The 25267-nt window shown below is 33.4% G+C and overlaps 4 protein-coding genes and 1 long non-coding RNA gene across 6 annotated transcripts; 3 read left to right on the forward strand and 2 right to left on the reverse strand.

Moving 5' to 3' along the window:
- Positions 1 to 807: 807 nt before the first annotated feature.
- LOC18604984 (cytochrome P450 736A117-like) lies at positions 808 to 3089 on the forward strand. The gene is made up of 2 exons (XM_007037719.3): positions 808 to 1991; positions 2380 to 3089. Exons 1-2 carry the CDS (start codon positions 1026 to 1028, stop codon positions 2989 to 2991), a joined length of 1578 nt encoding a protein of 525 aa, XP_007037781.3. The 5' UTR covers positions 808 to 1025; the 3' UTR covers positions 2992 to 3089.
- A 2716-nt stretch (positions 3090 to 5805) lies between these two features.
- Positions 5806 to 7346, reverse strand: LOC148763766 (uncharacterized). 2 transcript variants are annotated; one of them, XR_016025538.1, is made up of 3 exons: positions 7211 to 7346; positions 6540 to 6655; positions 5806 to 6037 (listed from the first exon to the last, which is right to left on the reverse strand). It is a non-coding gene; the product is annotated as an uncharacterized LOC148763766 (long non-coding RNA). The 2 variants fall into 2 exon arrangements; XR_016025537.1 differs by lacking the exon at positions 5806 to 6037 and having other exon boundaries at positions 6238 to 6655.
- LOC18604985 (cytochrome P450 71AP13-like) lies at positions 7218 to 9181 on the forward strand. The gene is made up of 2 exons (XM_018116933.2): positions 7218 to 8229; positions 8327 to 9181. The coding sequence occupies exons 1-2, from the start codon at positions 7312 to 7314 to the stop codon at positions 8936 to 8938; spliced, it is 1530 nt and encodes a 509-aa protein (XP_017972422.2). The 5' UTR covers positions 7218 to 7311; the 3' UTR covers positions 8939 to 9181.
- An 804-nt stretch (positions 9182 to 9985) lies between these two features.
- On the reverse strand, positions 9986 to 13757 carry LOC18604986 (Rhodanese/Cell cycle control phosphatase superfamily protein). Its single transcript, XM_018118586.2, has 10 exons — positions 13528 to 13757; positions 13309 to 13404; positions 12971 to 13078; positions 12446 to 12542; positions 12271 to 12310; positions 12065 to 12139; positions 11105 to 11192; positions 10908 to 10975; positions 10382 to 10454; positions 9986 to 10288 (listed from the first exon to the last, which is right to left on the reverse strand). Exons 1-10 carry the CDS (start codon positions 13663 to 13665, stop codon positions 10205 to 10207), a joined length of 867 nt encoding a protein of 288 aa, XP_017974075.2. The 5' UTR covers positions 13666 to 13757; the 3' UTR covers positions 9986 to 10204.
- A 10172-nt stretch (positions 13758 to 23929) lies between these two features.
- LOC18604987 (cytochrome P450 71A9-like) lies at positions 23930 to 24962 on the forward strand. The gene is made up of 2 exons (XM_018117084.2): positions 23930 to 24220; positions 24343 to 24962. Exons 1-2 carry the CDS (start codon positions 23945 to 23947, stop codon positions 24952 to 24954), a joined length of 888 nt encoding a protein of 295 aa, XP_017972573.2. The 5' UTR covers positions 23930 to 23944; the 3' UTR covers positions 24955 to 24962.
- Positions 24963 to 25267: the final 305 nt, after the last annotated feature.

Genomic DNA, 25267 nt, shown 5'->3' on the forward strand with positions numbered 1-25267 from the left:
TGCACTACTTTTTTTTTTTTTAAAGAATGAAATGCACTACTTAAAGGCTGTGAGCAAAGAGACTCTACGTTTGCATCCTCCAGTTGCATTGCTAGTCCCAAGAATATCTACTAAAAATGTCAAGATTAAGGGCTCTGACATTGAAGGAGGAACTCAAGTTATTATCAATGCTTGGGCAATTGGAAGAGACACCAAGTCGTGGGATAAACGAGAAGAATATCTTCCAGACAGGTTCTTGGAACATTCCATAGATTTCAAAGGCCATCATTTGCAATTGATTCCATTTGGTTCTGGAAGGACGTCTTGTCCGGTCATCCTATTTGCAATGAAAATAAATGAACTCTCCCCAAATCTTGTGCACAAGTTTGATTGGTCACTGCCTGGTGGAGCGAATGAGAAGGATTTGGACATGAGTGAAACCTTTAGCATTACCACACACAGAAAATTAATCTCCTCTAGATTATCCTACTTGTTGTCAACAATAAAGGATGAGAACCACAAGACTTTGATATCTCAAAATATCGTCACACGTTTTTGGACGAAAGATTACGAAATTAAAACAACCAATAATATTGGAGGGTCAAAAGCACTGAAATGAACTCTAATGGAAACATGCGAAATATCAATTCTGGAAGTCTCTCCAACTTCAGAAATATAAAAAAATCACCATGGCTATTTTGTTCTTTACTGTCACGTAACGACATTTCAACACCTTTGCAGCCTGAAAAGACGTCCACGGAACAAATTCTTGTGGTCAGAGAAATTTGTACACCAAACTAAGACCAGTGGCAAGATCCCCACCACGGAATCAGCCTCCACAAGCGGAGTACCGGAAAACGTGGCTCATACGCTACTATTCAAACAGCGGGAAAAATACCGACCAAATTAGAAAATGGCAGTGAAAAGGGACAATAAGGCACAGCTTATAGATATATGTTTCTCATTCCATACAATTAATTTATAGCACGATAAATACCCTCAGTCCCCAAGAAGATGTTGAATTGAAACTCAGAAGGGAGAAAGTTATGTCGAAATTTTTGAAATTTTCAGAGCAAGATGAAATCTTTTTCCTGTCATATCCCTGGTTGTTCGCCATTCTAGCCATTTTCTTCGTAGTCCTACTCAAGCATATTTTCAATCCTTCCACAAGCAACGCAAAGCTAGCATTGCCACCGTCTCCATCAAAATTTCCAATTTTCGGAAACCTCCACAATATTGGTTTGCAACCTCATCGGTCACTCCGTGCCTTAGCTCAACGGTTTGGCCCTCTCATGCTGCTTCACCTTGGCAGTGTGCCAGTACTTGTTGTATCCTCTTCTGATGCTGCCCGTGAGATCATGAAAACACATGATCTGACATTCGCAAACAGACCGAAATCAAGTAGCTCCCAGAAGCTTCTCTACGATTATAAAGATGTATCATCCGCACCTTATGGTGAGTACTGGAGGCAAATGAAAAGCGCATGCGTGCTACATTTTCTAAGTAACAAAAGGGTTCAATCCTTTCGCGTTGTAAGAGAAGAAGAAACCGCTCTCATAATTGATAAGATTAAAGAGTCTAGTTCTTCTGCTTTGCCAGTAAATCTAACTGAAATATTTGCTATGCTGACAAACAATGTTATCTGTCGAGCCGCCTTAGGAAGAAAGTACAGTGAAGGGGAAGGTGGGAAGAAGTTTAAGAAGCTTTTGTGCGAGTTTGTTGAGTTGTTGGGCGGTTTCAATGTTGGGGACTATATTCCATGGCTTGCGTGGGTAAGCCGTATCAACGGATTGGAAGCGAAAATGGAGAAAGTGGCTAAGGAGTTTGATGCTTTTCTGGAAGGAGTGGTTGACGAACACATGGACCGGTATAAGAGGGGGCATAATGATCATGACGATACCAGGCTTCAACATGAAGAGCAAAAAAGCTTTGTGGATGTTTTGCTTGAAATTCAGAGGGAAAACACGGTCGGCTTTCCCCTTGAGAGAGTTAGCGTTAAGGCTCTTATCTTGGTAATCACTTCACCCTCTTCCAAACCGCACCACCTAAAAATGGAAAAACAAAGCAAGAAACAGGGCAAAATTATATTCATTCTTGCAACTTTATTAATACTTTTTAAAGCGATGATCTTCAGTACTTCCCTCTCCTAAATTAGAAGACAGTTGTTTTCTAGTATAAAGGGCAGATAAAAGAGGTGTTACTTTAATAAGTGTTGATTACATTCATACCTTAATTTTCTCTAGCAACTTAATCTGCTAGAACATGTTTACTTCATGACTTCTTTAATTATGCACCAACTAGTATAATTATTTTGAAACTAACTTCATTCTTTTCTTTTTCAGTTTCAACGTTTTAGCTTCACACTGAAATGACTTATTGAATTTTTTTTTCCCTTGATAGGATATGTTTGCCGCTGGTACTGACACTACATACACAGTCCTGGAGTGGGCAATGACAGAACTCTTGAGGCACCCAGAGATTATGAAAGAACTGCAAAAAGAGGTCAGGCAAGTTTGCGGTGACGAAACGTACGTATCGGAGGATGATCTGGATAAGATGCACTACTTAAAAGCTGTGATAAAAGAGTCTCTTCGTTTACATCCTCCAATTCCATTGCTAGTTCCAAGAATATCTACAGAAGATGTCAAGATCAAGGGCTATGACATTGCTCGAGGAACTCAAGTTATTATCAATGCTTGGGCAATCGGAAGAGACCCCCTGTCGTGGGCGAAACCAGAAGAATTCCTTCCGGAGAGGATCTTGAACAATTCCATAGATTTCAAAGGACATGACTTTGAATTGATTCCATTTGGATCTGGAAGGAGGATTTGTCCAGGTATCCTATTTGCAATGAAAATAAATGAGCTCTTCCTAGCGAATCTGGTGCACAAGTTTGACTGGTCATTGCCTGGTGGAGCAAAGGAGGAGGATTTAGACATGGGTGAATCCTTTGGCCTTACCACTCACCGAAGATATCCTCTTATAGCTATTGCAAATCCATCTTCTTTCTAGCGGAAAGGTATTCTTTGTTTACTTCTTATTTGTTGAAAATAGGCCTTGAAGCAGGCTATTTGCTTATCTTAAGTTGAACGGCTGCGCTTTTCCTTGAAGCAGATTTTTATCTCCTTCCTTTTGCGTTTCGAAATAAGGTAGGGTTTGGTATTTGGAGCACGTTCTTGTAGTATATTTAACTAAATTATATTACAATATTTATTTTATAATAAATTACTATAATATAAAATTATAATATAATTAAATTATAGTCAATGGATGTAATAAGATTATAATCTAAAATTATTGCAATCAGTTTGCATTGCATTCTATAATTTTATTAAAGTTATTTTTACCTTTTTAACTTTGTTATTTTATTAAAAATATTTTGCAATGTTATAATTTATTTTTTATATTGATTTCGAGGGATGTCTATTTATTACTCTAGCCATTCTTTGTTGGAAAGTTGATGGTGATTGTCAATAAAATTTATATTATCTTTTAAAAAAAATTTAAAATAAAATATATAAGATTATAATAAGAAATGAAAATAAAATATATGACATTAAAAATATATTTAAGAGATAATATTATATAAAAAAAACAATAAAAAAATACAAATATATTAAATTTTTATTTTCATAAATAGGGATAATCTAAGAAATTAACATTACATTCACAATAAAATACTTGTAAATCAAATACTGTAATGTTATTTTTTCTACAACTATATTATCTATAATCATATTGCATTGTAGAGTACCAAATGTCATTTAAATACTTAACATAAATACTTGTTTTCCAAAGTAAAAAAGAAAAACAGGGATTCACACACACATGTATTGATTCAAGATTCGCACAAGTGACATGATGCCTATTCATTGGTCGCAAATCCTATAGATATCTTATTAATGTTAATTCTAATTAACACAACCACCCGTTATTTTACAATGAGTTTTCATCTTTCAGTTTTTTTTAATTCATTTATGTATCATAAAATTAGGTGTAGATATGAGTATGGCGGAGTGATAGTGTTAATGTTAATTGAAGAGTTATTAAGGATTTAATGTTCAAATATTCTTTTTATCTTGGTATAATATCTAAAAAAGTCTTTAAATTATTCACAAAAATTTAAATAACTCATAATTCTTTTATTGTATGATCAAGCTTTTATATTTTTATTTTAAGCTAAATAAGACATTTTACGTCAACATTACGTGAATATAAAATAATAAGTGATATTTTAATTAATTATGATTAATAATAATTAATCAATTATTAATTATAAAAATTTATTTAATTCAAAATAAAAATACAAAAACTTAATTAATTAAATATAATCAAATTAAAAACTTTATTTACATTTTTTTAAAAATGTTGTGAAAATTTTTTGAGTATTAAATTTTTTATTTTTTGTTTGACTTATAAATAAGCGTAGTAAAGGAGAAAAGTAATGACAGCTCGATTTGGCTTATGAACCATATACCCTTCTTCAAAAAAATTGAAGTCTAAGTTTCAACTCTCCACTGTCATCTCGTACTATAAAAAAAAAAAAAGTAAAGAAATCAAATTAAAAGCAGTAACTGACAGGTATATGGAGCTGTTGGCTATTGGCTAAAACTTTGACTTGAAGATCCCATTATTTTCGTTCTGTCTTAATCCTGGACGGTAATCTCTTGTCGCCATGGAATTACCACCAATAGTTAAAATGGAGGCCCACTCCACAACTTGAGTGGACGGAGTTAAATTAGTACTTGTAAGGGCTGCCAATGAATGTTTTTTTTTTTTTTTAAATGTGTTTTTATTAATCTTGGTAGTTCATATGTTATTTCAAGTCGTTTACTCGATGCAATAGATTTTTCATGATATATTGATGTGGTCCGAGCATTGAAAAGTTGTACACTCACAAAAGATGGCTCAGAAAGTCATGGTCGGCGTGAAATATGAATCCAAATCCTAGACTAAAAACAAAAGAAGCAAACATACATGTTCCTAAGCAAAAAGATGAGCAAGCAGTGAAATGATAACAGTGACTCGGGCATAAGAATGATGCAAAAGCCTTGGCACAAACCAAGCACATAGAACCAACCAAAGAGTGTTTTAGGTCCTTGGCGGTGCCAATGAATGTTTTAGGTCCTTAACAGAAAAACTTTAATTGATTTTGGCTTTTTTTGGAAGGCAAATGTAAGAAAAGGTTTCGTAGGAGAGCTGTGTATAGAGAGCTTTCCGTCAATGGCAGGAAGGTTTTCTGGTATCTTTGTCTTAGCTTCAGGGCCACTTGAGGCACGTAGTATATGTTGTTAAGGCTTTGAGGGATGCGTTGTTTCTTATAGGGAGAGTTACTCTTTAATGGTACCCTCTCTTTTTAATAAAATCCACCTGATTTATCGACAAAAATAAATAAATAAGAGAAGGTTTTTAATTGGTAGTAATTTTTTGGTTAATAATATGTATGTCATGTGACTTTTGTATTTCCAATAATGTCCTCTTTGCATGATGTATAACCAAGTACTTAACCAACCAAAATTGAAGCCTATCTAATTAATCATCCTGTAGTGAAAATTTGACCACACAAAAAGTAAGATATTGGGCAAAATAGAAAAGAAAAAGCATTCATGATATTCACTTAAGGACAAATAATCTATTTTTTGCACTTTTAAGGGCATCAAACAAATACTTAAATGACCTAAAATGCCTAAGTAAATTGAATCTTAATGTACCACAAAAGTTATGCTATTCATGCCGCCTGTAGCCTAGACTATTAGCTTTCGCAAACATCACACAAGGCTTTTCTTGCAATCTTCCTTTCATGCAAACAAATGGTACGTTGCCAAGTTTATATAAAAAGAAAGCAGGTAACCTTACATATTCAGATATTCTAACAATTTCCACTTTCCAGAATTCATTTTAAGGAAGTTCACATTTTTGAAGTTGCTAATAGTAACTCCTAGAGCTGGGCAATAGGAATGCAGTCGATTCCATCCGCAAACTAGATCTCAAATTTTGTAACCATAGCCGTGAATGCAGTCATAGTAGTGTGGGGCAGATGCTGTAAAAGTAACAAAGCCTAAAATTGATCCACAAGGGAAAAGAAACAGGTTAGCATTGTCAAACAAACTGACACCTCCACTTGCTGTGCAATTTCAATTACAGGTTGGTAAAGATTGTTGGAAACTCTCAAGAGTTCATGACAGTCACAGTTATTGCACGTTAACTATTTATACCTTTGAAAAAATTCTTTTAAACTTTTTTTTTAAAAGGTGAGTCTTTCATTAATCAATCAGGGAGTTGGATGTTCCCTGTTAATCTATACAAAACAGAATCCCAACTTTTGGGGAGCTATAACACGGACCCTACCATCATAACAAGCCAAAGGAGGGCAGCATTTGCTATATACACACACATGGAACAAAAAACAGAAACTAACACCCTGGGAGCAAAAAGCACGGCTCAGCTAGATTAACTATGCATCAACCAGACTTTAAACAAAAATTGCCTATATGGACAGTAATAGATTTAGCTTAAACTTATCACCTAAAAGAATTTAAAACAGTAAGTTTTCTCTTTACCTAAAGAAATAAGGCCAAAGAAAAATGTTAACTCCTTTGCTGTCCTCCTGTCACAATCCTCTATAGTGATCTCTTGTCACCATGAGGAGGAGCGAAAGAACTCTGGGTAATATTTCCTGCAACAAGACAGAGGACCACTTGACAACTTGCGGAAAGCGATAACAACAGTTACTGCTATTGTAAGAAACTAATGACCACATTTCCTCAGCTTACGTTGCCAAACAAAAGTGAACAACTAAACTGACACGCGAGGTTTTGATTTTCTTGATGACTGCTTAGGTGATTGTTTGAATAAGGATGGTTTGGAAGTTGGCTAATGCCCTGTCTGCATGTTATTCAACCAAGTAATCAATCTCAGCTTAAGTTAACTATCTTTGGTGAAAATTTATCAAGGGAAAAGAGAAGTCTTGCAGGATATCATAGCTAAAGGAACGGACATTATTTTGTCTTCAAGAAAGAGTAGGGAAAAAGGGAAAAGCACCCTTAAACTGATGGACCTGTTGAAATACTGGTTTGCATAGTGATCAAAGTAATTAAATTCAACTATCATTACGAGAGTGATAACTGATAGTACTTCTTTCACATGGTAATTTGACAACAATAAATTCATTGGTTAGAGAATGTTATAATTAAGTGTAACAAAAGTCAAGCACAAGTGGTAGAAAAAGTACCGTAAACAAGGAATCAGTCAGATCACGCTTCTGAATATAACTGAATGTAACCTGTAGAGAAGTTTGTGTGTCATTCCCTCAATTCGTCAGAAAGAACTCCAATGGCTTCCCTTCAATGGCTAAAAGAAAGCTGCAGCCCCTTCTTGCTATTTGCGTCCATCTTCCTTCTCATTCTCCTGCAATTTCTCCTGAAGGGAAAATCGAGCAAACGAAATCGCAATCTTCCTCCCGGCCCTCCAAAGTTACCAATCATTGGTAACCTTCACCAGCTTGGTAGCATGCCACACCTGTCCCTCCGCCGCCTGGCTGAAAAGTTTGGACCCATCATGTACTTACAACTAGGTGAAGTCCCAACTGTGGTAGTTTCATCAGCTAGAATGGCAAAGGAAGTGATGAAAACCCATGACCTTGCACTTGCAAGCCGCCCCCAGATCTTTTCAGCTAAACATCTGTTCTATGATTGCACTGACGTTGTCTTCTCCCCTTATGGTGCTTACTGGAGGCAAATTCGGAAAATCTGCATTCTTGAACTACTAAGTGCTAAACGGGTTCAATCATTTGGCTTTGTCAGGGAAGAAGAAGTTTCCCGTCTGATCCATAGAATTGGAGAGTACTCTTATCCCAGCACCGTAAATCTAAGCAAGGTGCTAGGCTTATATGCAAATGATGTTCTGTGCCGAGTTGCATTTGGAAGAGATTTCTCACAAGGAGGAGACTATGATCGGCATGGTTTCCAAAAGATGCTCGAAGATTATCAGGAGTTACTTGGAGGATTTAGTACCGGGGATTTCTTCCCTTCCATGGAGTTCATACACAACTTAACAGGTATGAAATCAAGACTCCAGGACACATTCCGACGCTTTGATCAGTTTTTCGATGAGGTTATAAATGAACATCTTAATCCTAAAAGACAAAAAGAGGAGCGCAGCAAGGACCTTGTGGAAGTTTTGCTCGATGTACAGAAAAATGTCTCTAATGAAATTCCTCTCACCATGGACAATGTTAAAGCCATCATCTTGGTAAGAGATAGAACCTTTTATTTATTGAAGTTCACCAATGTGATGAAGTCCACAGTAGTAGATAGATAGCCGCTGATAAATGCTATTCGTTTTGCAGGACATGTTTGCTGCAGGAACAGACACGACCTTCATAACTCTTGATTGGGGAATGACAGAGCTTATTATGAACCCAAAAGTATTGGAAAGAGCGCAAGCAGAAGTCCGAAAAGTTGTAGGGGAGAGAAGAGTGGTCTTAGAGAGTGATCTGCCTCAGCTTGACTACATGAAAGCTGTCATCAAAGAGATCTTCCGTTTACATCCTCCTGCTCCAGTCTTAGTCCCCAGAGAATCCACCGAAGATATTAGAATTAATGGGTTTGATATTCCAGCCAAAACACGGGTTTTTGTCAATGCCTGGGCAATCGGCAGAGATCCAGAGTCATGGGAAAATCCTGAATCCTTTGAACCCGAAAGATTTTTAGGTAGTCCAATCGACTTCAAGGGGCAAGATTTTGAGTTGATACCATTTGGAGCCGGTAGAAGAAGCTGCCCAGCTATAACATTTGGCACAGCAACTGTAGAGCTTGCAGTGGCTCAGCTACTCCATAGCTTTGATTGGGAGCTTCCCCCAGGTACTGAAGCTAAAGATTTGGATATGACAGAAACTTTTGGCATTACAATGCACAGGATAGCCGACCTGACGGTTATTGCTAAACCACATTTTCCTTAGATCAAGGCATCGTTTAGAAATAAGTAAGATAAATAAATAATAACTCTTTTTTTGACAAGGGATGAACAGGCTAGGTATGTTACAGTAGTATAGAGAAGTCCCTAGGGGAAGCTGTGTGAGACTTTGTGTACTGGTATACCCCTGTTATCTTTTGTAAAGGGCATAGCCTTGCTAAATCAATTGTAATGAGGTGAACTGCGGTTCCCTGCTTTTTCCTTGCTAAATCAATTGTAATGAGGTGAATTGCGGTGTTTTTTTTTTTTTAAAAAAATTGAATTTATATTTTTTATACAAATAAATCATGTCTTAATCAATAAAATAAACATTCAAGTGCTACGATTCTCTATCTTGATCAATGCAAATTGAAATTGAAAAGTAATAAATAATAGCGACCCAAGCTCGAAGGCATTGATAGATTGTCCCCTACTTTTAAAATATCCACAACAGATGCATCGATGACTACTCTGCAAAACATCTTGTAATCAATATGTTTTGCATCATCGCATGATGTAAGAAGTATGTCCTGGACGTCATAGTTGACAACCCGGGCTAGAATGCTCTACTTTTAATTTCTCTGGAATTCTCTTTCTCTTCTCGTTTTCCAAATAAAATCAGACAGAATTAGCCTCTTACTTCCACAACAGATCCAAATTCCAAACAAAATGAAAAGCACATTTCATGCCTTGTCACAATATTAATGGACAATGGTGCAATATATCATGCTGTTGGCCCAGATTTATAATACAAGAAATGAATAAAGAAATTAGGAAGTTTAGCTTGTCCACAGGACTACGACTCTACTACTGCGTAGCATACTCACATGGCTACCTCTGGTAGGCAACTGAAATAGACTTCGAAAACAAATGGAAAGTTCTCTTGAAAATTTTGAGGAAAAATAAAACGAATGAATATGAATATATTACAGGCAGTTGCAGTAGAAATCTATATTTCTAGCTAACAGCTAATCCAAGATTTCTCTTACAAGTTAGGATCCTTCAATAATTTTACACATCAATCACTATACACTTAATTCTCTAACAGCCCAAGCAAGAGAATATCTCCGATGCAATGTGATTGAGAACATGTTCAACATAAGGATTCAAACTTAAGAAAGAGGTAACTACATGAACTCTGCAAACTACTCTGGCTTTCAAAATTGGGATCCTGAACAAGTCTCTGGTCTCTAATACGTGATTAACTGATCAAGAACTCAACTGTCATCTTTCAGATGTTTTAATCAGTACCTTCAATCAGATTCACATAATGTCAGTGAGACCTTAAGTCCTGAAGATATCGACCTACTTGCTGTGCACCAATAAAGAAGGCATCAGCAGCCACAAAAAGTCCAATCTGCAACAGAAGCAATATGGGATTATCTTCACAAGTAACTACACCTGAGACTACAGCTGGTGACTTTAATGGAATGACAAAGTGAATAATTACCAGGCGAGCAGAGTATAGTAACCGGTAACCCCAACCTTCTCTGGCAGCTTGAACTCTCTGTTGGTCTGTCCAACTGAAATTAAAGGGGTATTAGAAAAAGCAGTGCTGCCTGATACAATCAAATATAAGTTACATGATCTCAAAAATTTAATTTTGAAATTCAAATTGCACTTGCTACTCAAGGTCACATTTTTATGATTAGATAAATAGAAAGGTGATTTTTTTTTCTTTTTTTTCCCCTACAATCAAATATAAAGGACCTACAGGCCAGAGAAACGTTCAAGTAGAAAAGTTTGTCTTATGAACAAGAGGATACTTGAAGAAGTTATAAGGACACAACGTGAACTGAAACAAAATGGTTTTAACATTCCCAAAACCAGTTTTGGAACTAAGTAGATAAATTATACATAAGAAGTCTGACTTCCAGGCAGGTTAATCTCTCATATTTATTTTAGAAAATGAAAAAGTTATGTGATAATTTCCAAGAAGCATGTCCAACAAACAATGAGATGAGAGATATATGTACCCAAGAAACTCTGAAAGCCCACCAATTCCTGCAAACTTCAAAGGCTGAGTGCCTTCTCTGGCAAGATCCTAAAGAAAACAAGTTGAGATTTGACAAATTAATTGAATTTCTTCAGTTATAATCAAACATAAAAGAAATTAGAATCAGTGGGGAAATGAGAAATATAAAGACTAAAAGGAAATTCTATCCAGCATTACCTCTTCTTCAGCAGCCTCTAGACCCCCTTGAACCCAGAAAAGATTTCTGTAGCCAGCATTACACAATACCTCACACGCAGCTAAAGATCTGTCAGAAAAAGTATAATTTAGTGAAGCAAGAAAATGAATACCATGTTAAGCATCTAAAGGGCACTTAAGATATATAAGTTCACTTTCAATCAGAGTGGTGAAACTTTCCCACCCCCAACCACAACCATAATGTAGTGAAATTTTAACACAAATCCACGGACATGAACTCCAACTGTGAAAAACAACAGTGGGGTAGCACATAAAAGTGAGGCTAGAAAGACCAAAAATCTGAATTGAGGACATAAGATGTCCTAATAAGTTGTCCTAATTGACCCATTCACCTGCATCAGATAATGACAATAATTTTGATCAAATTCTATCCATTTTTTCTCCATTTGCTTTTTTTTTTTTTTATGATGCTCGGCAACTGGACTGGTGCAGATGCAATGCAGACTTATAACTCCAGCTTTATTTCTGAAGAATATTAACAATTCCAGATCCCTTTTTATTATTTTAGAAAAAGAATATGATTGTTCCAAACCATTATCTGAAGCCTTTCAGTCAAATTAGTCAATGCTGTTAGGACCTCCCAAGGGCACAGTAATATCAGAAGGTCATAGCAATTTCCAACGCATTTGTTGTCACAAAACCATTCTTTTGAGAGATATTAGTGCATAAAAGATTGAAAACAAAAAATACTGTCCTTAGAAAAACAGGAATAAAGGTTATAATCATAGTTGTATCCTCAATATGGGGCCACATGATTGGCTTCTACCAGGTGATTTAGCATTTTGCTGTCTAAGTAACAAATAACATTTTCAGCTGAAACCAAATTAAAAAGAAGAATTAGTTCATTTCAAAATGAAACAAAAACCAATACTGAAGTGCAAACCCTCTCTGACTCTCAGCCACTTCAAACAATAAAATTACCTCAATCCTTTCTGGCATGCAACAATAAGCTCTGCATCTTTTGGGAATTTTTCCTCAACTTTTGACAGGAACTGTCTGTCAAATAATGCAAGAGAAATAGTACAAAATTTATTCTATGTGCATGCATATGTGAGAGTGGACATGCACGAGCACGTGTGCAGAGGCACGTGCACAAAATAGAGGAGCAAAGGTAACTTATAATGCACCTGTCATAAGATACTGTAGGCGTGCCACTCCACCAACCCCCTACAGAAAAAATAAGTCAATTTTAATTTCAGTCCCAACAACAGATCAGATAGGTTTTATCAAGCAAACCTCCATCAGGCAAACCATTATTATGATCTTTCTGGAAGTTAGAAGATAGCAAGAATTGAGTGATACCCATCACAAAATTGGTGACTTTTCTGGAAAGGGTTCCAACTTCAAATTTGTTATCAATATCAAAGATTGGTACCCAGATGGAGCCTTTAACCCATGCCTTCAAAACAGAGTAAAATAGATTAATATGTTCTAACCACAAATAAAGTTATACTAACCTTGAAGACACCATACGACATACAATTCCCAAAGTAAGAAGGGGAGAAAAGGGAAAAAGCAGAACTTTGTTAATCCATTAATTTTTAGGCACCAACTACTAACCAGTTTCCCAACAAGAATCAATATATTAGAGCAATATGCCAAATTAATGCCTTTCAACATGGAACACCAAAGGAATATGCCAATATAATGCCTTTCAACATTGTATGTCAAACAGAGACTATAGATGAAAATATGTTCATAACGAATGACAAAGACTAGAGTAGCTTCAATGCTGACGAAAGGAGTGCCAAAGGAAACGAGTTGTAACAATTATGTTTGTGAATTGGGGATAAAAAAACAGTGATTGGAAAATAAATAAATAACAACCTTCTCGCGCTCGCTTGATGGACGAACGTCAAGTAGAGGCTTGTTAGAAAGTTGAATTGCATAACCTGCCTCCCTAGGTGTAAGAACCTTTACTTTTCCTTGCCTAATCTGTACACACAAGACAGCTAAAAAATTACTACTACTAAAGCACAAGGACCCCCAAGAAATTTCAATGCGATGGATTTAGAAGTATCATCAAAATCATCCTCATTATACTTATTAAGAACATAAACTCATTGGAAAAAAAGAATTAGTTCATCAACGATGACAGACTAAATTCAGGAAAATCAGATGAAAGAAAAAGTTAGTTACTTGGTTGGAGATTATAGAAAATATACCATAGCATCCCATCTCTTCTTTGCAGCAGCCATATCTCTCATTTGCTTCAACTCAAAATCTTCTTCACCAGCTTGCATTCGAATAACCCCACATTGCTATATTCACAAAAAAGAAAAAACAAGAAACAATGAAAAAATCAAAGAAAAAAGGTAAAAAAAAAGTAGAAAAACGAAATCCCGTTGAATTAAAAGATTGGAAAAGTGGAAGGAAAGCATTACAAAACGTTGATTAGTCGAGGTGGGTCGACGTCTGAAAGAAGATATCCTTGAACTTGAAGAATTCAAAGAAGTAGCTTTCTGCTCATTAAGGCGCGAGATGGTTGAAGCATTGAGAGAAGGAAGGGTCAGAGAAGCCATGATTATGATATTTTCTTTTTCTAAAAATGGATCATTTTATCGGATGAATTTTGCTTTATCTTTTCTGGGGATTGCTCTTCAATTTTATCTCTCGGGATGATATCCGAAAATCCAACTGTCACAATTCACAGCAGTCGCAGTCGGAGAAAGCAGCTTCACACACGCGGTTAACGACGTCGTTTCTTTTGCTTTTCGTTTTAAGGCATAGTACTCTTTCTATCACATTTTTTTCTTTCTTCTTTTTTAATGTCCTAAAATTATGTCATGTTTCTTTTAAAATTTTTTACATTTTAACATTTCAAAAAAAAAATTAATTTCTTATTTTTTGATATTAAAAGTCACAGGATATCAATTTTATAAAAAAATTAAAGTTTAATCTTAAATACACCAAAATCAATTTTTTTTCTTCAACTTTACAAAAATCAAAAAAGAACAAACAATTTGAGAAGAAAGAGTACTATATTCCAATTCAATAAATGTACTTTTTTTTATCTCAATTTTAATAAAATTTAATTCCTACACCTTTATTATAAATCGATTTAAAAATAATTACCAACAGTGTCAAGAGTTTATCACTAATTTGGATTGTATAACATTTTGGTGACATCATGGTATGATGAGACAAATTAAATTTTTTTAGCACGTCCTAAGTATGAGTCTTAAAAATTATATTTGATTTTAATTAAATAATAATTAATATCTTTAAATTTTAAAAAATAATTTTAAATATTTTTATTAAAAAAATTTTATATTAATATAATCAAATTAACATATCACATCATAAAAAAAATCATGTAATAAAAAATTTAAAAAATTCAACACCATATTCTCAATTATCTCTTTTAATAAAAGTATTTAGGTTAAATTCATTACGATTGGAATAGAGTGACTAAAACAAATTGAAATAGTAAAATCGAAATTAAAAACCACTTGCCAGTTGGCTCGACAGCTAGATCGCCTTTCTCAATACCTTTTTTTTTTTTTTTAATCTTATCAGTGATATGTTTTCATATACTTTTGAGGGAAATAATTTTCTGCATCTTTATTTTAACACAAGATGAGATTGTAAAACAAAATTATAATAATTTATCAAAAATTTGTTAGTGCTATCATAGTTTTATTTACTTAAAATCAACCAGGTAAGCAACTTGAATGATAAGCATTGGTTTTATTATTTGATGGTAATTAGTTTTCGACTCGCAATTTGTTGCAGGAGTTATTAATTAATATCATTTGAAGATTATTTTAAATAATTAAATAATTTTATAATAATATATATTCTATCAATAAATTGAGTAACAAAGTATAATTAGTAACAGTTGTTTGTTATTGATGTTAACAACATTTTGTGAAAAATAATAATAATTGTAAATAATGTTGAAAAACATTTCTTTTGTCTAGAATATAAGTTTAAGAAATTGTTAATACAGATTTAAATAAAATTCGAAAAAAATTACTCAAAAAATACGAAATTTGTACCGGAAGTTCTGAAATTGCGTTCTTGCAATTGAACATGAAGTTTATACAAAATTGACAAAAACTTACTAAATGTGGTTTGAGTGTTCATATCATTTGTGCAACAATTTGTGTATTATTTTTTGCATTTGCAAACCATTTTGTCCAAAAAAAAAAAACACTACAATTGTAATTGGTCAAAATATGTATCTAAAGTATACAATGCTTGAGATAGTGATATATGCGGTGTGGCAATTTTTTGATCTAGATGAGATAATTGGTAAAAGTTGTCTAAATCACCTCCTAATAATATTATTTCCCCACCAAAAATTCTGTCCAAATTTTCAAAATAATCAATTATTCATTCTGTTTTGAAATTTGTCTTTTAATGAGCATTAGTCATTGCATGCAAACATTTTGGATACAAAAATTAACAAAAAAAATTTTAACAACACAATCAAAAAGAAAAATTAAGCTAAATATATACAATTAAACAACAACAAATAATAGTATGGATACTTAGCTTTACTACAACTGTCAAAACAATGGTGGCTCAATAATCTCAAGACTTGAGCAAAATATTAAAATAAGACCCTTTTATTGAAATTAAGAAAAAATTTTTTGAAAGCTTTAAACAACCAAATTCATATGTTCGATTTAATATATTCAAATATTTATTATGAAGCACTAAAAATATTTAACTATTATAATTATTTTATATTTTTTAAATGATTGATATAAAATCAACAATCAAAATTTTTAATACAAAAAAAATTAACTATCACATAAAATAAATATAATATAATAATATAATATAAACTCTAAATTAAAGTACAAAAGTTTTCAAAAATTAGAACAATAGTATTTAATTTTGGAATGCTTATTATAAATCATAAATGAAGCTCATAGCTTTATAAAAATAATAACATAATAAACTTTCTACATATTCTTTGGAAAAAATATGAAGTCAAAGGAAGAAAATTTCAAGAGTGAATATTATAAATTGAAAAAAATAGCTAGAAAGTGATAAAAAAATTGAGATTTATTAAACACATAATTAAAGAAGTGAGAAAATATGTCATTTATTAATTATTTTTTACTTTTACATATTTTTAATAAGAAATAAAATAATTAGTTTAAAATTAATAGGGATGTGGAAGTGAGAAAAAATAAATATTTATTAAACATAAGAGAATGGGTAAATATTTTATTAATTACCTTAATTTTGTATATTTTTAATATACTTAATTATATTATAATTATAAAAATATAGGTTCTTGTCAAATCTGGGGCCTAAAGTCCTTATTCGGGTGGTCTTACTCAGGGGTCGGTCCTGTGTCAAAACACAATGAGATAAACCTCATAACATCTGTTGTGGAAATTGCTCAAGAATCAACAAAGATAAAATCCAGAGAAAATAAGCAAACAGAAAAACACAAGAATTTACGTGGTTCGGCCTCTTGCCTACGTACACGGAGTGAAACTGTTCTTCTATTATTGAGAATTTAAAGTACAATAAATTGACCTTTATGGTTCCCCAAAACAACCCAAGATCTCTTGCATACTCTTCCTCAATAACCTCCAAAGAACATTCACTCAAACCACTCTAGCTCCACCTAGAGTAAAAGATAGAGTTACAAGATGTTCCCTCTCTAGAGCTCTCAAAGCACTACTTGCAATTCTAAAGCCTAAAAATCAACTTTTATAGTATAAAAGTCCAAAGTAGAATGTGATTAGGATTCGATGTGGAATAAGAAGTTTAAAACCATACAACTACTTAATATTGTATACAAACAAAAATCCTAATCAAATAAGATCTAGAATTCTAGTCAATCTAAAACTCAACAAATCTCCACCTTTGACTTGAATTCAAACTCCTTAAACCTCTTCCACTAGTCGCACCTAATTGCAACTTCCTAACTCCACCTACTTTCCAACACCTTGAACAACTCTCTAAGCACAAGACTTTCTAAATCATTGGCCTTTATAATTACCACGACTACACATACCGAATCAAGCATGGTCCAACACTTGATTCCACAAAACGGCCAATGCACCTGTGTAGCCGTCAAGTCAATGGCACTAATTGACTTCGGAAAGGGACCTCGACAACCCTTCCACTTCACTATTGGCAAGATTTTTCGTCCTTTCACCATCGTCTACACCATGGGAACCTTTCATCACCTCCTCGGCAAATGAAATCTCACTTTGGTAGCTACCATCCCCTGTGCACTGTTCTCATCCTTTCGAGGCCTCACATTCTAGACGATACAAGCCATTATACAAATTCCCCCTCATCAGGACCATGTCGCCTTATGTGACTTTTACTACTCCATCACAAGCAGAATATCCATACCCTTTGGAGTCTAACAGGCTCAATGATATTAGATTCTTACGCATCTTTGGGACATAGGCCACACCACCCAAAGAGCGCACAACCCCATCAAACATTTTGATTTTCACCACTCCAATACCCATGACCTTCACTATTGACTTATTACCCAAAGTCAAATTCCCAGCCACCCCTTCTTGAAGTAAATCAAAACAATCCTTTTGATAACATATGTGAGTAGCAGAAGCAGAATCTAAATACCAATCAGAATTTGCATCCATATTTTTTGAAATTGTAAGGACATCACAATCATCACCTTCAGCAACGAAAGCACACTCACCTTTGTTCTTGTTACTTTCATCCCCTTTTGTAGGACAATCCCTTTTAATATGCCCATACCCTTTGCATTTAAAGCATTGAACATTGTTGGATCTAGACTTGCCACCCTTAGATCCCTTACCAGTTGACTTCCTCCTATTAGCCTCAATTACTAATGCCAAGCCATTTGGATCTCTATCCCCTTCTTTACTTTTCTTTCGGGCTTCACGAGACATTAACGTTGCTTGTGCTTGTTCTAACGTTATTGTATCCATCCCACATATAAGAGATTCCACAAATATCTCATAGGAGTCTGGAAGCGAAGCTAGGAACAATAGTGCCTTTTCCTCTTCCTCCACCTTGACATCAACCTTCTTCAACTGATCAATGATTCCATCGAATTCATTCATATGCTTCATGAGGTCTTCATTCTCCTCCATCTTTAAGCGATACAACTTTCGCCTAAGCTGCAACTTGTTAGAAAGACTTTTCGCCAAGTAAATTTTCTCTAACTTTGCCCATAATCTTATAGCAGAATCCTCATCAATAACATGATTAAACACATTATCTCCAATGCAAAGCCGAATAGTGCTCACACACCTTTGCTCCAACTCTGCCCATTCAACATCCTTCATGTTATTTGGTTGCCCTTCCTCCTTTCCTAGCAAGGGGCGCATTAAACCTTACTGCACAAGGAGATCTTTCATCCTTCTCTGCCATTGCGTGAAACTAGTCTTCCCATCAAACTTCTCAATTGAAAAATTCGTAGAACTAGTAACTTTCGACATCCTTGTTGAATCTTGAATTTATCGAACCAGAAGCTCTGATACCAGTTTGTTGTGGAAATTGCCCAAGAATCAACAAAGATAAAATCCAGAGAAAATAAGCAAACAGAAAAACACAAGAATTTACGTGGTTCGGCCTCTTGCCTACGTCCACGGAGTGAAACTGTTCTTCTATTATTGAGAATTTAAAGTACAATAAATTGACATTTATGGTTCCCAAAACAACCCAAGATCTCTTGCACACTCTTCCTCAATAACCTCCAAAGAACATTCACTCAAACCACTCTAGCTCCACCTAGAGTAAAAGATAGAGTTACAAGATGTTCCCTCTCTAGAGCTCTCAAAGCACTACTTGCAATTCTAAAGCCTAAAAATCCACTTTTATAGTATAAAAGTCCAAAGTAGAATGTGATTAGGATTCGATATGGAATAAGAAGTTTAAAACCATACAACTACTTAATATTGTATACAAACAAAAATCCTAATCAAATAAGATCTAGAATTCTAGTCAACCTAAAACTCAACAACATCAAAACAAAGAAAAAAATATATATCAAATCAAAATCACCCAAAAACACAATCATTAATTAGACTCTAGCACTAGAAAAATATATCACAACTAAAATTAACATAATCAAAAATAAAAAAGAATGATCGTAAGTGGACGGTCAATAAGGCTGTCTTAGTAAACAAAAGAGGAGTTCCTAATAAAATTTTGAAATTCCAAATTCAAATCTTATAATGTATGAATTTGGTCTAATTTTAAGTTAAATTTTTTAATTGATTGGTAAGTTTAATTTTTATTAATTTTTTATATAAGATGTAATACTTAATTGTGATTTTAAATTTATTAAAAATTCATATAAAATTACAATTCAAAATTTGAACCCCTAATAACATTTTTCTGGTGAGATTTTTCATGTGAGACAGTGAGAGTGTCTATTTTGAATTGTATGGTTTGGTTGGTTTTTTGGTATTTTGATATACCTTACAGCTTAGGAAGGTAATATGTTTGGGGATTGTAATGTTGTTGGGTTTCCTTGAGGTGCTCTTTGTTTTGGGGTTTATGGAAAGCATACAACACCACAGTGAATACTTGGTTACCATAGTTCAAACATGAATTTCCTTTTTCTTTTTTTGGTCTGAAAGGCACATTTTTCTTTTCACAGGATTAAAAAAACCAAACTCAAATACCTCATGAGCAATATTGAATAAATCAGCATGGGTTCGACCACTTGTCTCACGTTTCCTTTTATCTTTTTCTTTACTTTTTTTTTTTTGGAAGTTATATGCTAGTAGAGATTTCTTACCAAGCCAAACTGAATTGCAAAATAGTTCTAAAGCCACTTTTTTTCTTTGCTTTAGTTTCCCTATTCTTTTCTCCAATTCCATTCTCTCTGAGCCTACAATACATACTCTTTGGGTACAACACAAACTCTCTCCCTTGTTTGTTAAGCTTTAGAAGATTTAATTAATTAATAACTTTTTACTTCCAAATAGTTAAATTTTTTTTTTTTTAGTAAAAGTAACTTTGTACTCAATTTTATATCACTTAATTTACTCTTGGATGAGAGAATTTGAATCCAACCCTTTGAGTAGGGAATAAATGCATTTAACATTTAATCAAATGATCAGATGTATCAATTAATATACTTAAATTATATACAAAAACAAAATTAATGTACTTAAGCTATTTATAAAAGCATTAACTAATTCCAACTAGTACTTAAAATTCAGTAAGTTTACATGTTTAACGTCTCTTCTCATCGACGCAACATTGTTAAAAACTCAACGTTGGACTTTCATCGGCATTTAAAGATCATAAATGCGTTTGCAAATTTTAAACAAATTATGTAATTTAATTGTTGGATTATAAGTGAATACCGTTTACTCTTTGTAAAAAGCTAGACCAGTTGTATTACTAGACTAAGAAACAATTAATGATTTCCTACTTTTAAGTTTTGTTAGGAAATTTGTGTTTCCATGTGAGTTATAAAAAAAAGCAAACGAACAAAACAAGAACAACTAAATTAAATTTAATGTATTTATAGATCTTACCAAAAATAAATGCGACTAACAGAATTATATTAAACATTGTAATAAATTAACTTTACAATAAAATTAGATATTTAAAAGTATAATGTCATAAACTGATAAGAGGAAATGGTTCATTACTTTGTAAATTTATTGTAAAGAGATAATTTTGTATATATGGTTAGAAGATAGAAGAGATTGAAATTTGTTCGAGATATTGTAGTCGGCTAGGTTTTTATGGTGTTTAATGAGTGAGACATTATAAAAAGGGATATAGATTCCTGGACCATCAGCATGATTTATGTTAAAATTTAAAATTTTTTATTTAAATTCTAAAATAGATTGAGAGAAATTTATGAGATATCTCATTATGTAACTTAAAGTTTTTATAAAAGAGAGAGAGAGAGAGAGAATAAGCTGTGCATGGTTTGCACTGATGAAGAAAATGTCTAATATACTAAGTGGAATATGAAAAATGTTTAGGGAAGCAAAGGGAAGACGTATGTTTCTATCTTATAATTTAAATGATTTCCTTTAGCTCCTCCCACATTAATTCGAAATTACACAACAATATTCTACCCTATCACGAGGGCATTGCTGATTGCATGTTTTAAGATATTTTCGTTGTGTCTTTATCAGTCAGTCTAGCCCTTCTTTTAAGACCAATTTCCATTCAGAGAAGGAAATACAATCATTGGTAAGTTGCGGCCTTTCCTCCACCATTGGTAGAATGAAAGCTCCATTAAAATCATATATTAAATACGTATGTTAGTCAGGAATAGATACATTAACAAATTTCAATCACTTCGCCAAGTACATTTCTACTGTAATTAATGAATTTCTTTCTCTCCAAAGTCACCACCATCAGGGCAAAGTTAGCCAATTTTTGTTGGAGGGTCAAAAATTAAAAAAATAAAAGTTAAAAATTTTTAAAATTAATATGTTGAATTTAACCAACGATAAAAAGATTCATAATAGATAATAATTTTATATAATATGTAAATAAAAAAATAAAAAAAAACTTATAATAGTTATCTAAGAAAGTTATGCTCGACGATGTTTTCTAGATTCAAATTCATTAATTATTAATTATGTACTGAAAAGACTGACAATATCTTTCTTAATATAAACAACTAAATTATCTGCAAAAAACTCATCATCCATTTTATTCTGGAGTCTTATTTTCACAATTTTTATTGCTGAAAAGGCTCTTACTGTAGTTGCTGTAAAAACCGGAAGAGTTAAAATAATATAAATAAAAAGAAGAAGGTAAAAGAAAACTTTACCTCTTCTTAATTTTACACAATAGTCAGAGCTGACTCTTGGGTGAAGCCACCCAAGCAAGGGCTTTAGACCCCCAATTTGGGGAGGCCTCATTTTTAGAGAAGCTTTATAATTTTATAATAATTATAATATAATTAACTATATTAAAAATATATAAAAATTATAAAATAATTAATAAAATTATTTGTTCTTTAATTTTTTTAATTATGTACCTAATAAATCTCAAATTTTTATTACTTCCTTATTTTTAGAATGCTATTAATTCTCAATTATATTCTCTTATTTCCAAAAAACTAACAGTCATATGTATTTAATCATCTCTAACAGTTATTTTTTTATCAATTATTTCTTTTATTTCCAATCAATGCATTTAATAATTTTCAACAGTTATTTTTTTCCTATATATAAAATAATTTTTTTTTTCAATGTATAATATCTACTTTTAAAATCTTCCTTTTTCATTTGCTCTTTCTTCTTTTAACTTCAATTTTTCTCCAAAAAATACACAAAAAGTATGTTCTTTTATTATCTTCATAAAGCTGTGAGCCTCATTTGCGTTTGCAATAAATATTAAACAATTAAGTACTATTGTTCTAATCTTTACAGATTTTTTTACTTTAATTTAGAGTTTATATTATATTATTATATTATTTTTATTTTATGTGATAGTTGATTTATTTGAATTAGAAATTTTGATTATTGATATTATATTAGCCATTAAAAAATATAAGATAATTATAATAGTTAAATATTTTTAAAATAATGTTAACAATTTCAGTAAGTGTTACTTTAGGAGAAAGAAGTTTTTCAAAACTAAAATTAATAAAATTTTATTTAAGATCAATAATGTCTCAAGAAAAATTAAATGAATTGACTATATTATCAATTGAAAAAGAAATATTAGAAGAACTGGATTATAAAAGTTTAATTAAAAATTTTGTATCTCAAAAAGCTAGAAGAATAAAATTTTAATAATTTTTTTAATTTCAATAAAAAAAGCTTCATTTGAATATTTCGTTTTAGGCTTTTGAACTTATTAGGTCACCCCTAACAATAGTGATGGGTGATCTCTGTATTTCTTTATCTAAACTCACAAGCTCATAAATCTCTTTTGAAGAATAAAGTGTGTTTTAATTATGAGTTATAAAAAAAGAGAAATAAAAATAAAAAGACACTAAAGAGAAGAGAAAAAGAGAAAAAGAAAGAGGTGTGGAGAAACTTAAATTAGGGTAAAGTTAAATAGGTTTGTAAGATTGTTTGATTTTTTTATTTATATTAATTATTAAATAAAAAATTTATTTTGAGTGGGTCATTAATAATATATAATAAATAAAAATTTTCAAAAATTTTGAGAGGTTATTGATAAAATATATATAAAAAATAAATATTTTTAAAAATTTTGGGGGGGCCACGCCCCCCATTGTTGGCTTACCCTCCGCCCCTGATCACCATCGACCACACCATGAATTTTCTACTTATCTTGACGCTCTTAATGATTGCTATGGCACCTCTGGTGTTGCTGATCAATCAGGAAAAGAAGAACGTTCGAGCGAGAAGGCTTCCTCCTGGCCCGTGGAAGATACCTGTTATAGGTAACCTACACCAGCTCGGTTACTTACCCCATAAGTCGATTCAACGACTGTCGCAAAAATATGGATCGCTCATGTTTTTGCAACTAGGGTCCGCGCCAACTCTTATTGTCTCTTCGGCAGATGCGGAAAGGGCGATCTTCAAAGCCCATGATGTTGTCTTTTCAGGTTGACCAGCTGATTTATATGTTGCAAGGAAGTTTAGTTATAATTTGAACAGTATATCGTTTGCTCCCTATGGAGCGTTTTGGAGGGAGATAAGGAAGATAGCGATATTGGAACTCCTTAGTTCAAAGAGGGTCCAATCATTCCGGGCCGTGAGGGATGAAGAGGCAGCATTTATGCTAACTCATATAGCTTGCTCGTCAGGCCCCGTAAATCTTAATAAACAATCACTTGCGTTAACAAATAACGTTGTATGTCGCGTGGCTTTCGGTAAAAGATTTGGAGGAAATGATGGCACAAGCAGATTCGACGCCCTCATGCATGACACACAAGTCCGTTTGGGGGAATTTCCTTTATCAGATTTCTTTTCATGGATGCGGTGGCTCAACAAGTTTAATGGCCTGGAAGAAAGAGTGGAGAGGAACTTCAGAGAACTAGACAAGTTTTATGACGAAGTGATAGAGGAACATCTTGATCCAACAAGGCCAAAATTAGATAACCATGAAGATATTGTCGATGTACTTATCCGAATACAAAAGCATCCAAGTCAAGGGATTACTCTTAGCAATCAACACATTAAGGGTATCCTCACGGTATGCTAAATATTTTTTTTTCCAATCTTGTTTTCTTTCTTTGGCTCTTTTTACACTACTTTGTTACATAATTCTTTTTAGAGACTGGACTCTGAAAACAAACTACATATTACATTTTTCAGGACATGTTCTTTGCGGGGACTGATACCACTGCATCGACTCTTGTTTGGACCTTAACCGAGTTGATCAGAAATCCATCATTGATGGAAAGAGCACAAGCTGAGGTACGAGAAGTTGCTAAGGGAAGAGGGAAAGTCGAAGAGAGTGACCTTCGTAAACTGGTTTACCTAGAATTAATTATAAAGGAGGCACTTAGGCTCCACCCACCTGCCCCTCTATTGGTCCCCCGAGAAACCACCGAGGATTGTACGGTTGGAGATTACACAATTCCAGTCAAAACAAGGGTGCTTGTGGATGTAAGATCAATAGGAGCAGATCCAAAATATTGGGAGAATCCAAATGAGTTTCGACCTGATAAATTCTTAAATAGCTCAATTGATTTCAACGGGCAACATTTCGAGTTTTTACCCTTCGGGGTAGGTCGAAGGGGTTGTCCTGGATCAAGTTTCGCCATCTTGCTTGTTCAGCTTGCACTCGCGAATCTTCTACATTGCTTTGACTGGGAATTGCCTGATGGAATGAGCATAGAGGATGTGGACATGGAAGAAGAGTTCGGGCTTACAATGTTCAAGAAAACTCCTCTTTGTCTCGTAGCTAGGACTGTGGGTGAATAGTGATCGATCGTGTTTGGTAATTTCTTATTCAAAATTTCATGTAGTCCCCCAAAATAAACATTTATCCATATGATTCTTGTTTTATTTTATTGTTAGATTTTGTGGAAAGAGGAGCTAAGTTAATCGAGCTTCCAACCATTCACACTCTTAATACTTGATGGCTCGAATAATTCAATACGTCACTATCTATTGCCCACTAGAATTCGGCCGCTCTAAACACTCCCTTGATAATAGAATGAAACTCATAAGCTAATGATATATTAAATAAAAAAGTTTTTCTTTGAGAGAGAGAGAGAAGGGTGGTCATGGAGAT

Source organism: Theobroma cacao, chromosome 3, assembly GCF_053813885.1.
Source record: "Theobroma cacao isolate CCN51 chromosome 3, ASM5381388v1, whole genome shotgun sequence".
Lineage (NCBI taxonomy): Eukaryota > Viridiplantae > Streptophyta > Magnoliopsida > Malvales > Malvaceae > Theobroma > Theobroma cacao.